The 18940-nt window shown below is 41.8% G+C and overlaps 1 protein-coding gene across 1 annotated transcript; it reads left to right on the plus strand.

The window, feature by feature from the left end:
- Window positions 1–583: 583 nt before the first annotated feature.
- Window positions 584–2226, plus strand: LOC123491176 (putative nuclease HARBI1). The gene is made up of 3 exons (XM_045221028.1): window positions 584–1519; window positions 1630–1907; window positions 2162–2226. The coding sequence occupies exons 1-3, from the start codon at window positions 807–809 to the stop codon at window positions 2224–2226; spliced, it is 1056 nt and encodes a 351-aa protein (XP_045076963.1). The 5' UTR covers window positions 584–806.
- Window positions 2227–18940: the final 16714 nt, after the last annotated feature.

Genomic DNA, 18940 nt, shown 5'->3' on the forward strand with positions numbered 1-18940 from the left:
CTTTACTATGAGACTCGAAAATTGAGTTCAGGTGCATCCTGTTTCCATTGATCATCCTTGAGATGTTTCCACAACTTCATTGGAGTCCACCTGTGGTAAATTCAATTGATTGGAAATGATTTGGAAATCACACACCTGTCTATACAGTGGGGGAAAAAATTATTTAGTCAGCCACCAATTGTGCAAGTTCTCCCACTTAAAAAGATGAGAGAGGCCTGTAATTTTCATCATAGGTACACGTCAACTATGACAGACAAAATGAGATTTTTTTTTCCAGAAAATCACATTGTAGGATTTTTTATGAATTTATTTGCAAATTATGGTGGAAAATAAGTATTTGGTCAATAACAAAAGTTTCTCAATACTTTGTTATATACCCTTTGTTGGCAATGACACAGGTCAAACGTTTTCTGTAAGTCTTCACAAGATTTTCACACACTGTTGCTGGTATTTTGGCCCATTCCTCCATGCAGATCTCCTCTAGAGCAGTGATGTTTTGGGGCTGTCGCTGGGCAACACAGACTTTCAACTCCCTCCAAAGATTTTCTATGGGGTTGAGATCTGGGCCCGTATCTATAAAGAATTTTTGTGCAAAAAGTGGCTCCTAGCGGCCAAATTCTAAGAAAATTCTCAGAGGCATGACGTTTTCTTAGAATTTCCCCTAAAAGTGACACGAAAATCCCAGTTAATATAAAAGCTATTCCTCAAGAGTCCTAGCGCTTAAAAGGGCTCCTAAGGCGAGATCTGCTAAGAGCAGGGAAGAGGACTTTTAGTGGCTTAGGAGTTACCCTAAGCAGCTGCACAAAATGGCCAACAGAGGAGGCAGGAGAGATGTCCTGCAAACACTGGATGACAGGGAATTATTGAGACGCTACAGATTGGATCGTGCAGGAATCATGTTTGTGGTGGATCTCCTTAGAGATGCAATTACTTCACCAACTCGACGCCACAACGCTATTACACCGGAGAAGAAAGTAATCACAACCCTGAGGTATTTGGCAACAGGGAAAATGCAACAATGCAGCAGTGATGACTTGGGTCTGTCCCAATCCTCCGTCAGCAGAGTCATCACCCAAACACTGACAGCTTTGTCACAACCTAATATTGTGACACAATTTGTTTCATTCCCGCTGGATGCCCGCACTTTACACACACATAAAAGGGCATTTATGGACATTGCAGGATTCCCTGGCGTTGTGGGTGTAATTGATGGAACACATGTGAGAATAATTGCGCCATCAGAGGACGAGGCTGTCTTTGTTAACAGGAAGAATTTCCACAGCATCAATGTGCAAATAGTGTTCAATGCGGCCTGGAAGATTTTGGACATTGTGGCTAAATGGCCAGGCTCCACACATGATGCGAGAATGCTCTCCGAGAGTGGCATCAGACAGCTTTTTGAGAGACGCTATGTGCCAGCTAATTGCCACTTGTTAGGGGACAGTGGCTACCCATGCAAACCATGGCTCCTTACACCTTACCTCCAGCCACGCCAAGGGCCCCAACTAAACTATAACAGGTAAGCCAAACAATACAAAAATCATGGAAATGAAATGCAAGCAATATGTTAGAGCATCCAAGTAGTGCAATATTTCCATCAAATAATTAAAGGTCTGTATTCTATTGTAGGGCCCACAAGACAACAAGAGCGGTGGTGGAGCGTGGCATAGGCCAGCTTAAGAGGCGCTTTCATGTTCTCCACGGAGAGGTGCGGCTGAGGCCTGAAAAAGTCAGCAAACTCATCATAGCCTGTGCAATATTACACAATATTTGCAAGGTTAGACAGATTGCAGAACCTCTGGAGGATGGCGATGAGGATGAGGATGGAGACAACGATGAGGATGGTGGTGAAGAAGATATTCACATTCCACAGGGGAACCCTAGCCCAGAGTGGACTGCCTTACAGGGCAAACTTCACAAATTTACATTTCAGGCAAGCTGTAGCCCCATGTCATTTGAGAACTTGTGATGGTATTAAGAACTACCACAGTTTTACTGCACATCACCTGCAACTGTTAAATGCAAGACACAGAACACAATCTCTAAATGGTTTATTTTTTAGGTGTTCAATTTTAAGGCGGTAGTACTCCTCCTGAAGGGAAAGGACTTTTTTTTGTTGTTCAAACACATCAATTGTGAGTTGCAATCTTCTCTCCTGCAGGGATGCTGACGGAGCAGGTGCTGCGGATGGGAATGGTGTTTGATCCGCCGGGCTATCCTGAGTAGCAGCTGCAGATGGTTCAGGCGGCAAACTTGATGGGCCCGGTTCTTGTGATGGTGTAGTATACGTCAATCGTAGGTGTTACCATCAATTAAAAGAGTCTGCTTAGACTGGATCGTGTTCAAAGGCCTTTATTCAAACCACGAGGTTCCAGCGTAAGTACAGACACAATGTCCGGAGAACCAGACCCAATTAAATCTTGCTGCATTCTAACTCTTCGTCACCGCTCCCCCCTTTATATAGCCTTCCAAGAGTTGAATAGCTCCCTCTACTGTTCAATCCCCGTATCTTCCCACCCACTTCCTGTTTGTCATATGTGACGTCACGCTAAAACCTTCCCTCTTAATAGCAATAATCAACCTTCCATTTCTTCATGAAAAACCGTTAACAAAGACATAATTTTAATATACTACATATTCCCCCCTTCGAGACAAAACTAAAAAGTCTCGACAACAATAGGATTATGACCAGTAACAATTTATCTTATTGAGTATCTTTAACCTTAAACCAAAAACATTCTTCTCTAGAGTGTAAATACCTTTCTATGAAATAACTGTTTATGAAGTGTAAATACATTACTATGACATATGAACAACTGTTTGTGAAGTATGAATACATTACTATGACATATGAAGAAATCTCTATGGAGTGTAAGAGCGAAAAACTGTCTGGCAGCCATCTTTTCAGATATCCATCCATCAATCAAGACAGTAAAATTCTCTCACGGTCCCTCTGCCCCAGGCAACCACCGTCGGTACTCCAGATAACCTCATTAACCATGTAAATGCATTTGAAACTATGATGTAATTAAATACCCATGTAAACAAAATCCTATCCATAAATATCCATTGTACGGCTGGTCAACCCATCGAATCGTACAATGAATCTCTCCCTTCCTAGACCTTCTGTCCCTAAACCCCATCGAAATAAACAAAAGCATCTAAGATCCTCATCTGCATTCAATAACCTCAAACATCATTCTACTAAAATCAATACCTAAGAATATGACACAATTATGTATTACACATCAAATATGTCTATATTTCATTGCAGACACTGGAATGTAGTCCACTACACTTCATCTCCTCCGTAGTCTCGACTTCCAATGGACTTGTTAATGATGGAATCGGCCACACCCTCCTTGTTTCATCTCCTCCAGTCATATTGTCCCTTCATATTGTCTTTGTTTGAGTATTCCAATCTCCACATGTTCTCCCAAATGCCTCTGGAAGAAAAAGAAAAAGACCAAACAGTATCTTTTCCAAAAAAACACTTTCAAATTAAACATCACTATCCACTAAGACTATAAAACTGATATATAAATGATGCATGAATCACATAAACCCATTCCCCCCTTGATTCATAAATCATACTAAAAATCACACTAATATTGAAAAAAAAATTGTAAAATGATCAAATAATCAAAAAGGATATTTATCCATCAGTAGTCCATCTAGACCCCCTCGTCCATCTTCGTCCAGATCAGGAACAATCAACAACGGCATCTGAGTGTTGTCTCCAGGCATCACAACACCAACCCATCTTAATATCATAGCTTTTGCAAAGGTCAGTAACAAAGTACAAAAGCAAAACATCACACACAGCGCTATCAGAGCTGCGATTAAAATCTGAACCATCACTGCTCCTATTGGGCCTAACTGATCTTGCAAACAAGACTTCGCTGACCATCCAGCTTTCTCAGATCTTCCAAATGCATCCCTGATATTCTTCAAGGCATCGATAACACTCGTGATATTATCGGTACTATCTGGGATCAAAGTATAACAATCATCCCCCGTCAGATTCATAGCCAAACATAAGCCACCTTGTCTTGCCAAAATATAATCAAGAGCCATGTCATGTTTCAACAACGTCAGTCTGTGACTTCTTTGAGCATTTGACAGAAGGTTAAACCCTCTTATTGTTTCATTCGCAAAGCCCTGCAACGTATATGTAATATTATCAATATGATCTGCTAAAAATGTTACACCATACCATGGAAAAAGACCAAGTCCCCACTTCTCTCCCAGACTTATTCTCCAATGGTAGGCTTCAAGATTAGTAAATTTAGCCATGTCTCTTTTAACCCTATTTTCAACAGTAATTTCAGATTGATCTGTGGTCGGTGCGACTCCTCTTCTAATTGTAAACACCTCATATGGAAGCTTTAACGTTGACATGTAACAACATCCTTTCCATCCATAAGGTAAGAATATATAGGCTTTATCCCCACAAACCCACCAAATATCTCTAAAATTCCCAATAGTTACATTCATAATGACAAATTGATCTCTCACTAGTAAAGTCCTGCCCTCCTTACTACCTGGTGCATAAAAAGTTACATTATATTGATCAACTTTAACCTTTTGTCCATTTTTACCCAAAGTCATCAAATAACTATCACAATCTGATATTCCCATGAACATACCATTTACTTCCTCTGTATTATTAGAACAAAAACAACTTTTAGCCCTCACTCCTCTCACCTCAAATGCTTCAGGGATCATTGTCACCTGACTTTCTTTACCATCCAACATATTCACATAGGGAAATTCACTTAACCAAGAACACTTATACCTAGGCCTATACAAATGTTGTGACAACAACATGTCTTTATCTGTTAATGCTCGTTGATGATACAACAACCATCTCAACGCATAGGCCTGACACCCACCCGACAATGGTTGCGCGACCGTCTGTAAAATTGAACCCCACGTCTCTGGTGCTGGAATCCTCAACAGACATGGACCCTCAAGATTCCTCACTGATCTTACAGCATGAGTTATCTGCTGAAACCAAAGATTTCTCCCCGCCCATTGATCTTTAATTTTCAAAACAGCCGAATCAAATCCAAATGCTTTCCATTTAGCGTCTCTTTTCCCTACTGAGCGATATTGATCAGATGTATCTTCTGATGTTAAGTTGAAGCCCAAGAAATCCTCCTGTACTTCCATTATATTATCCTGTACTATTTCAGATGAACCTATATTGTTCTCTACCACTATTTGCTGAGTCATTTCTTTTACATCATTTATTTTTAGAAAAGTTGTTAGTGTCGGTATCATACCTCCTACATTTGTTATTGCCGTCGTACCCCCAAATCCTTCCAAAGTCACCATTAAAGTAGTTGATTTAGTTAATGTCTTTTGTTCTAACATTGGGGCTGACACTATTGGATCCCTTGTAATCGAATGCGCTATATTTATGGCTTTACCAACTGTCAATGTTGAAAGAGTTAAATTGCTTCCCACTGTTGTTCTAACAGACTGACGTGTTGGTGTTATTGTTGTTACTTCATTCCTAGTTTTCGTAACGTTTTGGTCTGACTTTTCTCCTAACTGGTCTAGGCCTATTTTGTCCAACTGACTCACCAACTTCTCCTGCAACAGAGTTGCCCTTGGTGGTCTCTGCTGCTTCACATCCCATTGAAATATTCCCTGTTGCTTCTGGGACGTATTGAAAATCAATTTCCCCAAATCCCCTGTCCTTTCCATCCCCTGCATAGTCATCTCTGGCATCATCAGAAGTGTCACCAGTATCAACGTTAACCCCAACACTGACAATCTCTCCCTCTTCCTGTTCTCCCCTATCTCCATCCTCTCTCTCTGCACGTGGCCCCTCTTCTGGAGGTGCTTTAACACAATGTGACAAATGATACCACGTAGGAGACCCCTTAACCTGGACAGCTGTTCCAGTACTACGAACCACTTCAAATGGTCCTTCACGACGTTCGTTATACCACTTCCTTCTGAATACCTTTACGAATACTTTGTCTCCCGGTTGTACTGTATTCCTTTTATCCTCCTCAGGCGCCTTCTGCACCTCTTCTTGTCTTTGCCTGTCAGAAACATATGTGGACAACTTTTTATGAAAATTGGCCATATATGTAACGTACGCTCTCATTTCATCTTCCAACAGGGCCAAGCTTGGACCCTTTCCACTTGTTCGTAAACAAGGCATTGGCATCCTCCTTCCTGTTAACAACTCATGGGGTGTCATACGTAAATCACGTAGCTCACTTGAGCGACACACCATTAGTGCTAAAGGAAGCGCCGCTATCCAGTTTAGACCTGTATGTTGACAAATCTTCACAATGCGATTTTTCAAGACACCGTTCATTCTTTCACACATCCCCTGACTTTGTGGGTGATAAACTGCTCCAAGACGTTGCTTAATTCCCAATTTTTGCAACATCAATTTTACTGATTTATCCACAAATTCTCTTCCATTGTCTGAGGATATTCGATCGGGTAATCCCCACCTGCTTATGACCTCTTTACATAAGAACTTGGCAACTGACTGAGCATCCTTACGCTTGGTTGGACAAGCTTCCGTCCATCGTGAAAATCTATCTACAACCACCAACATGTATCTTTTCCCATCAACTGGTTTTATCATATCAACAAAGTCAATGACCAACTCACGCATAGGACCCCTGGGTGTAGGAATGTAACCTGGATGAACAGGTATCCCTCTTCGAACATTATTTTTAAGACAGATAGTGCATCTTCCTATCAAATAATCAATTTGTTCAAACAAATATGGAGCCCAAAAACCATATTCCTTTGTGATCTTTCTGTGAACCTCCCCCTCGCAACATGAGCTAAGCCATGTGCTTCCTGAATCATCAGACCTAGAAGGTCTAGAGGCGCTACTATCAACCCCTCATGGTTTCTCCACAGACCAGTAGCATCTTTGACCGCTCCTCGGTCTAGCCATAGCTGTTTGTCGATCATAGAAGCGGCTTCTTGCATCAAAATTACATCTCGAAGCGTAATTTTGTCTTCCAAGTCCACTACATGAGTGACCAGAAAAACTTTCCCCAATTTATCCGCTCCTGCGGCGGCTTTTGCAGCTTCATCAGCAGCTTTGTTCCCTTGTGTCACTCTTGACATATCTGTCTTGTGAGCTGCACACTTAGCTATCGCTATCTCTGTAGGCTTCATCATAGCATGCAACAATTTCATGATTTGTGCATGATGCTGTATCGGAGAACCATCCGATTTCTTGAACCCTCGACCTTTCCATACCGCCCCAAACAAATGACATACACTATGTGCATATGCTGAATCAGTGTATATGGTTACTCGCTTACCTTCCGCTAACAAACATGCTTCTGTTAGCCCCACAAGTTCAGCAAGTTGTGCAGACGCAGGCTGTGGTATTACTTCAGCCTTTTCAACAACAAATCCCGTCCCTCTGCCTCTAACTACTGCATAACCAGCACATAATCTATCCCCCACCCGATAGCAAGACCCATCAGTCCAATACTCCAGGTCTGCCTCACGTAATGGAAAGGCTTGTAAATCTGATCGAAGCCTCGAATATCTCTCTGCCTCTTGGACACAATTATGTGGCTCACCATCCTCGGAAGTTGGTAAACTCTCGGCTGGATTTATTGTATCACATCTCACAAGGGTGACATCCTCCTGCTCTAAGAGTCTATGATAGTCTCTGAGCCTAGGCATTGTCAATGTATACTTCCCATAGTTCAAAAGATTTCTGAGACTATGATGGGTAAGAATTGTCACGGGGTAGCCCATCGTGACCGATGATGCTTTGTCATACATGGAATACACCCCCACCATTGCTCTGTAGCACAGTGGTAACCCTAGTTCTACCTCTGAATAAGCAGTAGAGTAGTAGGAGATAGGCTGAGGATTCGTCCCCATGCCTGTCGGTTGACAAAGAACCGCGCATGCATATCTACCTCCAGTAGAAGTAGACACATATAACAAAAAGTTCTTTGAATAATCTGGTAGTGCAAGTGCAGGTGCCTCCTGCAACCTCTGTTTGATAGTTTCAAATGCCACATGGCCTTCCTGTGTCCAAGAAAGATTGCTATGGAGTTGACCACTCTCAGTACCCCTCACCATAGCCCTCAATGGGGCCATCAAACTAGTATAATCCTCTACCCAAGCGGAGGAATACCCAGCAATACCCAGAAATGTCATCATTTCTCTGACTGTTCTAGGTTTTGGAGCCTTACGAATAGTTTCCACCTGCTTGTCCGAAATGTTTCTGTGGCCATGAGTTATGTTTTGACCTAAATATACAACTTTCTCCTGACAATATTGCAACTTTTTCTGTGACACCTTGTGTCCCTTTTCTGCCAATACCTGTAGTAATTTAATTGAGTCCCTATGACATGTTTCCTTATTTTGTGAGCAAACCATTATATCATCCACGTACTGAATGACAATGCTCTGCAATATCTGATCTATCCCTACCAAATCTTCCTTCAATACTTTATTGAAGATATGCGGTGAATGCCGGTACCCCTGTGGCATTCTATTGTACTCATAGCACTGTCCCTTATAGGTGAACCCAAATAAATCCTGACTCTCTACACTAAGTGGAACACTGAAAAATGCTCCACATAAGTCCAGTACTGTAAAATGTGTCGCATCTGGAGGAACTTGAGCTAACAAGGTATGAGGATCTGGCACGTCTGCTGGAAAGTCAATCACTATCTCATTCACTGCTCTCAAATCATGAGCTACCCGATAACTTCCATCTGGTTTTTTTACAGGCCACAAAGGCGTGTTACTCCGAGGGTGTTTTGTTGTCCTTAAAACCCCTACTGTCGAAAGTCCATCAATTTGTGGTTCAATCCCTTTGATTGCTTCCTCTGTCAATGGATATTGATTTTTCCATGGAGGTTTGGCTCCTGGTCGAAGTTCAACCTTCACAGGTTGGGCTGATTTCACAAGTCCAATATCAGTACTATGTTGAGACCACAATCCTTCTGGAACTTGTTGCAACATATCCTCTTTCATAGGATCTGAATCAATCTTCATATTGCAAATAGATTCATGTGTCATTCCTACAGCCTGTGGCTCTCCTTGTCCTTGAGCCGAAATCATTATTTTGAGAAATCGTTGATCTTTACTTCTCCAAATCGCCAAATTTTCTTTCATTGGTCTGAAACAAAGTTTCTCTGCTTCTGTCATCATTTCTCCCATTTGCTTTTGCTCATAGCCTTCTGAAACCAACAAGGTAACATGTGGCACACTCTTCTCAATATCAAATTCTTTATTCAGATAATCATCCGTGTTTATCTTCATAGCTGCTCCTTGTGGTCCTAAAATAATGCAACTTGAGCTAAGTTGAACATTCTTCGGTTGATGACTCAACCATTCCTCTGAGTGTGGTTGAGCAGCCTTCTTGAAATACTTAAGCGTACAATGGAATGGATATTCCGGAAGCTTTGCATCCGGCATATTTGCAACAATAAATCTTTCCCATATCTTAGCCTGTTTCATAAAATCTTCACTGAGATTTCCAATCCAGAATACTGAAGACGAATCCATCTCCGTCATCATCGACAATTGGTAAACCTTTTCCTTTGGCACTTCTATCAGACAGCCGTCTGGTGTACATCTGATTGTACAGTTCAACTTACACAAGGCATCTCTTCCCAATAATGCAACAGGTGTATGTTCTGATACCAGTATGGGTATTTTAATTTTGTGATCTTTATAGCAGAGCTCAATTGGTTCCGTAAGAGGAATCAGCTGTTTTACTCCCTCAAATCCGATTGTCCTAACGAGTTGATTGGACATAGGGAGATGTGTAGCATCTTCAGGTCGAACACAGGTGAACGCTGCTCCGCTATCCGCCATTACTTCCAATGGTCGGTTGTTTATTTTCACCTCAGTTGTTGGATCTCTTTCCGATCCTGACGCTACCAGCTGACACCCCCCCCTCGAATCATCTAGGCACCTCTAGAATCCTGGCTCCGGACCCCTGTAGGGGTTCACCGGTCCTCCAGATGATTTTGCCTGGCCCCTGTATCTTCCTCTGAAATTCCCTCTAAGGTCTCCTCCTGACCAATTACACTCACGGGCAAAGTGACCAACATGTCCACAATTATAACACACATCTGGAGACGGCGGGAAGACTGGCTTACCTCTTCCTCTTCCTCTCCAATTCTGTGTCTGCCCAGAAATTGGCTGTGGGTATGAATTAACTGGTGCCGCCATTGGTGGCTGGTACAATTGCGGTTGGAACTGTTCTGGTTGAAGCTGTGGCAGTGCTTGTTGGTTCGGTGCACACGGACTCTGCATAACCAAAGCTTGTTTCTTCTCCTTTTTATTCTCTCCCAGTTGTATCAGATTAAGTTTCCGGAGAGTTTCTTCGTCCTGCTCTTTCTGGTTGAGTTCCTTCTTCCTATACAGATCCACTTGATGAGCTATGTGATCTGTATAGACCCCTTTTGTCATGCTTCCAAGTCCAACTACTTCTGCCAGTTTGCTTCTTACTGGTGCGGGCAGTCCCATTTGCAGTTTAGCCCTCAAAATTGACTGCTCAATTTGACTCACATCTGGATCATTTCCAGTAATATTTCTCCATACTTGATGAACTCTTGACACATAGGCTCTCGGATTTTCTTTTTTGTCCTAGTGGGTCAATCAGAATATTATCAGGATGCACATTCGTTGGAAATGTATCTTTCAATGCTCTCCACAGACGATTCCTACTTGCAGCCAGCAATTCAGGATCGTTCACTGCCGTCCCAACATATCTCATGAGTCCAGCCCTCTGGAAGACTTCTTCCATATCCGGAATCCCAATGAGATTAGCCAACAGTCTCTTAACGTCTCCTATGGCAGACTGTGTTCCCACCGTAATTTCCTCCAATTTCGAAATCCAAGGATAGGCCCCATTCTGAAGAATAGGCAGCTTCTCAAGTATGTTCGACATATCGGTATTTTGCAACGGCTTATATTCAAAGTTTTGACCTCGAATGATAACTGGTACCATTTTGCTCGGGGTATCTTTCCTTGACCTTAATGCATATTTTGTCTCATCTTTTCCAGATTCTCTTCTCAGCTGTCTCTCCTTCCGTATGGTCAGCGTCTGAAGTTCTTCCTGTAACTCTCTTACTTCTCCTGCAGTCCTTGCACTCTTCAGTTCTGATAAGCATTGGTCTATATCTCCATCTATTTCTTCTGCAACAGTCTTTGCCGGAGAAACTCCTTTCGAATACGCAGCCCCTTCAGTCTTCTCTTTATCGCTGTCTTCATCTTTGCTTCCCTCAGCACTCGAATATATTGTATCCTTCTTCTTCAAACCTTCCTTACCCCTTCTCTCCGTTCTGGCCAACCTCCGTTTGATGACCGGATCATATCCACCCATGATCCCCTCTAAATCACTCTGATCATCATCGTCCTTCTCCAATTCCATCCTACTTAACCTCATACCACCCTTAGTTTTCAGACTTCTCGTTTTCTTTCCACCTTTGGTGCTTGGATGCATTTTTACGGTCGTTTCTGCTTGTCCTCTCTCTATAATTTGTTCATCTTCATCTCTGATGTAATAATCCCCCTGTTGGAGGATTACTGGAAGCTGTGGATAAGCATCCCTAAGCTCAACTTCCTTCTCATACGGTGGGGGTCTTCTCGCCGAATCCGTATGTGAGAAAGGTATACCGACCTCTACCCTCAGTTTCTCTGTCGACGTCTCTTCCTTTAGCTTTTTCTCCATACCTTTGCTTCCCTTGTCTTTGGTATCTTTCATCAGTTTTTGTCCTTCCTCTTCAAACAATTTAAGAACACCCAGCTCCCTCTGTCTCTTCTCTTTACGTCGTTCCTTTTGTTTTCCCTTCTTCTGATCTGCCTTGTAAATTGACAGAAGTACTTTCATGATGTTGATAACATCCGGATTAAGAGTCCCTTCTTCTGGCCAGGGTTGTTCAATGTCAGGCCAACGTTTGTTCCATTTGCCGGATAATCTCGCAATACCCTTAACTAAAGGATTACTATGTTCGACTATATTAACTGGTGTAATAACTTTCATAGCCTTGCTATCCTTTCTCCCCATTGTAAGTCCTCTTTTATCTTCCTTTATTGTGAACTATTTATTTTAACCTATGGCTTCCCCCCCTTTAATTATTAATATAACCTAAACAACCAGAGAGCAAACAAAAAATAAATAAAAAAAAAATTAAAAAATATGACTATTAAAAATTTTTACAAATCTGAATTCAAACTTTTTCAAAAAATATGAATATTAAAATTTTGAAAAATATGAATAATTAAAAAAAAATTAAAATATGAATATTAAAATTTTGAAAAATATGAATAATTAAAAATAAAATAAAATATGAATATTAAAATTTTGAAAAATATGAATAATTAAAAAAATTAAAATATGAATATTAAAACTTTAATCAAAAATAAACCCCCTAAAAACAATTAAATTATTCAATTAAAATTTTAATTAACCACCATGAATAATTATGAATAATTAAGACCAATTTTTATTTCTACACCTATTTTACCAATTTAGGACCCACTTACCTTAACCCCTCCGGAAAGTGAATACCAGTAGTCAACTTCCACAGCAATCCAAACAACATGGAATTCCAATCTACAACACCATCACCCCAATAAATTCCATTGTTTAATCTGCACCCAAGTATTTTACTATCACAGAATAAAACCATATGCACCCAAGTATTTTAATATCACAGAATAAAACAATATGCACCCAAGTATTTTAATATCACAGAATAAAAGACTTCCAATCTACAACAATACCACACCAATATAAACCATTGTTTAATATGAACCCAAATATTTCAATATCACAGAATAATGTCAGTACCTGCTTTCCAACCCGAATCTCCCAGTCAGGCCCAGTAATGCACAGAGACCCAAAACTGCAACTTTTATTCCCTGATCAGTCCGTTTGCCAGCGTGTAAGAGAGTATCATTGCATCCAACATCCTAGGGAAAGATTTGTAGACAAAAAAGTACTAGCCTGATTTGGAATGATCCTCTGCCTGCGTCACACCTTGTCACGTCACGTCACGCACACGTTAGCCCCCCTCTCTCTCCTTCGCTCCGTTCTATAGCCTCATAACAAGGGAAGAAAACGGTACAGACCAGCATTTAAAGTTTATACACTTAACCAAGTTATTACATTCAATATTCCCCACTCATATTTGCTACAAAACTGAACCCAGGAACAAATAAATCGCTCAGAACATTTTAAAACCTGAATTCAAGAATAAACAGATCGCCCAAAACATGTTAATTTCATTTTAATCCGTCATCCAATTCAATGCATTATACTTCGTCAACATATATTTAATTTATAAATGTACTACATCTCAACAAATAGTTTAACGTTCAAACAACAGTTACTCTAACGATTTTTAAAAGATTTATGTCCACCTTCCCTCTCGGTAGCTATTAAACCCCTGCAAAAACCCTACAAGAAACCCCAAAGACCTCCGACCTTAAGCCACCATTTTGTTTTGGAGGCTCAGCACGACCGCATGTCGTAACTCTCGCCCTGTAAAATCACACGCATGCGCACATCCAATCAAAACCACATTTTCACCTCCACGAAACGGATACCAGTCCAGCTGTACCTTTCGCTCCCCTCCTAGTCAAACAACATTTAACAGCGCTCACAAAACATACAACCTGACTTACAGACAGTGACAAGTTTAAGAGACTTTAATCCATCGCAATGGAATCTCTAAGGATATCCGTTAGCATGTAGCATGCAACACAATTAGCATTAACAGTTAGCCGTTAGCATTAGCCTGAAGTACATGGTGACACAACACACATTTAGCCGTTAGCATTAGCATTAGCCTGAAGTACATGGTGACACAACACACATTTAGCCGTTAGCATTAGCATTAGCCTGAAGTACATGGTGACACAACACACATTTAGCCGTTAGCATTAGCATTAGCATTAGCATTAGCCACAATGTACCACATGGGCCGAACCATACAATCAAGCCTTAGCCACGAGGCACCACGTGTCCTGAAACAATTCAGCATTAACACCAACCTCCAGCTAACTGCAGCCTACTAGCTATACAAATGAACACCCCGCACCGTGGCCCAATCATTGTCCATGATTATCAATAATATCTCCTTCTAACTTTGTGTTGCCGTAAGTTCTGGATAATCATAGAGAGGTTACCCCAAGCATTATAGTTCGTCAACCATACGATGAGTATATAACATACATATAATTCATCCAGCTTAATAATTCCCAGAATTAACCTTCCACCACATAACGCGTTGCAAGGATTTTATGGCCCATTCCTAAAGAACCGCCTCGATTCGAGGGCTTTTCCAGATCCCCCGGTGCCCTAATTATGCAGATATCTTCCAACCTTTATTCTCTACCAATCCATTGTCCTAAACATGCTATTATTCCCCATTTACCCATCAACCAAATTTAGAATATTTGTTATCAGACTCCCAATCGACAACAACACCCCACATTGACCATAACCCAAGTACTTTTAACTGTACACCGTCAAAGCCCTCTCATGAATCAGCGGGATAACCAATGGCCAAATTTCTTTGTGAGCAATCTCTCACCTTTAGAGCCGGCTTGGCCAGTAGTCAACTCGCGAATCCAGGAAAGGGACCAACAACGATGCAATCAATATCTCAGCGGAGCCTCCAAATGTAGTATACGTCAATCGTAGGTGTTACCATCAATTAAAAGAGTCTGCTTAGACTGGATCGTGTTCAAAGGCCTTTATTCAAACCACGAGGTTCCAGCGTAAGTACAGACACAATGTCCGGAGAACCAGACCCAATTAAATCTTGCTGCATTCTAACTCTTCGTCACCGCTCCCCCCTTTATATAGCCTTCCAAGAGTTGAATAGCTCCCTCTACTGTTCAATCCCCGTATCTTCCCACCCACTTCCTGTTTGTCATATGTGACGTCACGCTAAAACCTTCCCTCTTAATAGCAATAATCAACCTTCCATTTCTTCATGAAAAACCGTTAACAAAGACATAATTTTAATATACTACAATGGCTCCATGCTACAGAAATACATAGGCCTAGTTTAATTATTGTTTTGATTAAATTAATTTAATACAATGAGCATGGATAACACATGAAATGGCTTCTGCAATGAATAAACATTGTTGATATGAATAACCCTGTGTCCTACCTTTGCTGCATTTCAAGGGCCTGCATCATTGACGTGTCAATGCCTGTTGGCAGCCCGGTGACACTGACCTCAGAGTGTCCCAGGACTTGAAAGACAGTGTCGGCCACCTGGGACAGCCGCTTTGCAGGTGGTCCACCCCCTAGAAAGAAACAGTCAATGAACACAGTACTTAGGCATGTAAATTAACTTTGCCAGCAGGAGCAAATTGCCAGATTATGTGGTAGGCCATAGTATTTTGCTCACCTGTGAGTGAGGATTCCCGCTTGTGTGCTGCAATCTCATCTTTTGCCTTGGACTGCAGCACATACCACCTTTTCTCACAATCGTCGCCTGTCCGCACCACCAGTGGAAAAGAGGCATTGATTGTTTGGGATATTGTGTCCCAGGCGCGCCTCTTGCCTTGGCTAGTGACAGTTGGGCCAAATTTTCCTCGTAACATACCTTTATGTTCGTTCACCAACTGGGCCAGCAACAAACCTTGCTCCTCAGTCCAGTTCGGCTTGCGATTCCTTTTTTCTCCATTTTCTGTGTTTGTAGGATATTTGTTAACAAGCCTTCATAAATAGACCAGCCAGCAATCACAGACATTGTTAAAAGCTGAGCTGTGTTACCCTCGTTAAGTTCACACTGAGTTGTAACGTTGCAATTTCTACTTCATTAAGGACAGCCCCTTGAGATAGGCCATCTTGTTTTCAATGGGTTCCATATGGAAGTGAAAGTACAAAATATGCCAGCTAGGATATTAATATGAGCAAATGAGACACAAATCATTATTTGAACAGGGTGTAATGAGCTTAAGTTTTCACATATTTTAGATTCTAATGTTAGGCTATAACCCCTACAGCTTACTATTCATTTTCCAGATATTTTCTTGAATGTGAAATATTATTTACAATTATAGTCTGCATAAGATTAGAGTGTATAATTATGTTTATTGATTTGAGGGTACATCCTTTGCTCATTATCACCAAAAGTTCATTTTCAGCAAACTTGTAGGATCAACCAATCACGGCTTTTGAAATGATGACTCATACCTAGCAACGGGGTCAACCACACCTCCTCACTAAGATAGGATTTTTCATCCATTCCTGGCTCAGAGTTCACTGAAAATGTTCTGGAATCAATTCTAAGCTAAAACTCCTGGCAAGGAATTTTTAGGTTAAGTTAGGAGCTCTCTGAGAGGATTCTCAGAATCTTTAAGGATACGGGCCCTGGAGACTGGCTAGGCCACTCCAGGACCTTGAAATGCTTCTTACGAAGCCACTCCTTCATTGCCCGGGCGGTGTGTTTGGGATCATTGTCATGCTGAAAGACCCAGCCACGTTTCATCTCCAATGCCCTTGCTGATGGAAGGAGGTTTTCACTCAAAATCTCATGATACATGACCCCATTCATTATTTCCTTTACACGCATCAGTCGTCCTGGTCCCTTTGCAGAAAAACAGCCCCAAAGCATGATGTTTCCACCCCCATGCTTCACAGTAGGTATGGTGTTCTTTGGATGCAACTCAGCATTCTTTGTCCTCCAAACACGACGAGTTGAGTTTTTACCAAAAAGTTCTATTTTGGTTTCATCTGACCATATGACATTCTCCCAATCCTCTTCTGGATCATCCAAATGCACTCTAGCAAACTTCAGACGGGCCTGGACATGTACTGGCTTAAGCAGGGGGACACGTCTGGCACAGCAGGATTTGAGTCCCTGGCGGCGTAGTGTGTTACTGATGGTAGGCTTTGTTACTTTGGTCCCAGCTCTCTGCAGGTCATTCACTAGGTTCCCCGTGTGGTTCTGGGATTTTTGCTCACCGTTCTTGTGATCATTTTGACCCCACGGGGTGAGATCTTGCGTGGAGCCCCAGATCGAGGGAGATTATCAGTGGTCTTGTATGTCTTCCATTTCCTAATAATTGCTCCCACAGTTGATTTCTTCAAACCAAGCTGCTTACATATTGCAGATTCAGTCTTCCCAGCCTGGTGCAGGTCTACAATTTTGTTTCTGGTGTCCTTTGACAGCTCTTTGGTCTTGACCATAGTGGAGTTTGGAGTGTGACTGTTTGAGGTTGTGGACAGGTGTCTTTTATACTGATAACAAGTTCAAACAGGTGCCATTAATACAGGTAACGAGTGGAGGACAGAGGAGCCTCTTAAAGAAGAAGTTACAGGTCTGTGAGAGCCAGAAATCTTGCTTGTTTGTAGGTGACCAAATACTTATTTTCCACCATAATTTGCAAATAAATTCATAAATAATCCTACAATGTGATTTTCTGGATTTTTTCTTCTCAATTTGTCTGTCATAATTGACGTGTACCTATGATGAAAATTACAGGCCTCTCTCATCTTTTTAAGTGGGTGGCTAAATTGGTGGCTGACTAAATACTTATTTTCCCCACTGTATAAGGTGCATGTCAGAGCAAAAACCAAGCCATGAGGTTTAAGGAATTGTCCGTAGAGCTCCAAGATTCTTCCTAGAGCTGGCCGCCGGGCCAAACTGACCAATCAGGGCAGAAGGCCCTTGGTCAGCGAGGTGACCAAGAACCCGATGGTCACTCTGAACGAGCTCTAGAGTTCCTCTGTGGAGAATCTTCCAGAAGGACAACCATCTCTGCAGCACTCCACCAATCAGGCCTTTATGGTAGAAAGGCCAGACGGAAGCCACTCCTCAGTAAAATGGCACATGCCAGCCCGCTTGGAATTTGCCAAAAGGCACCTAAAGGAATCTCAGACCATGAGAAACAAGATTCTCTGGTCTGATGAAACCAAGATTGAACTCTTTGGCCTGAATGCCAAGCGTCAAGTCTGGAGGAAACTTGGCAACATCCCCAAAGTGAAGCATGGTGGTGGCAGCATCATGCTGTGGGGATGTTTTTCAGCGGCAGGTACTGGGAGACTAGTCAGGATCGAAGTACTGGGGCAAAGTACAGAGAGATCCTTGATGAAAACCTGCTCCAGAGCGCTCAGGATCTCATACTGGGGCGAAGGTTCACCTTCCAACAGGACAATGACCCTAAGTACACAGCCAAGACAACGCAGGTGTGGCTTCAGGACAAGTCTCTGAATGTCCTTGCGTCGCCCAGCCAGAGCCCGGACTTGAACCCGATCTAACATCCCTGGAGAGACCTGACAATAGCTGTGCAGCAACGCTCCTCATCCAACCTGACAGAGCTTGAAAGGATCTGCAGAGAGGAATGGGAGAAACTCCACAAATACAGGTGTGCCAAGCTTGTAGTGTCATACCCAAGTAGACTCGAGGCTGTAATCGCTGCCAAAGATGCTTCAACAAAGTACTGAGTAAAGGGTTTGATAATTTTGATACCATTCCACTCCAGCCAATACCATGAGCTTGTCCTCCCCAATTAAGGTGCCACCAACCTCCTGTGATGTATATCTATAATTTTATCACACGCTCAAATGTTTACCCAAAAGACCCCTTACTTAAAGTGACAGGTATAATATTGACCAATCGACAGAATTTCTACTCTGTGGCACATAAATCATGTCATGGAATTGCCATGTGGTCTCCCGATTTTAAATAGCGGATGATGAAGTCAATGTGCTTGGTGTACATATCCCGGAAAAGTTTAGCTATCTTGCAACTAACTTTGATCGAAAACGCAAAATATATATCATCTTTAAACGCATTCCATTTCTTTTTTACCTAGGAATATATGCATAACTTTTCATTCTGTTTAATTCTATATCACATTTAATGTGGAGATGTTTACAAGCTAGCTAAGCAAACCTAACAAAACGAGCTGCCATCATCATGGCCTTCCG

The sequence above is a fragment of the Coregonus clupeaformis genome, chromosome 7, assembly GCF_020615455.1.
Source record: "Coregonus clupeaformis isolate EN_2021a chromosome 7, ASM2061545v1, whole genome shotgun sequence".
NCBI classification, from domain to species: Eukaryota; Metazoa; Chordata; class Actinopteri; order Salmoniformes; family Salmonidae; genus Coregonus; species Coregonus clupeaformis.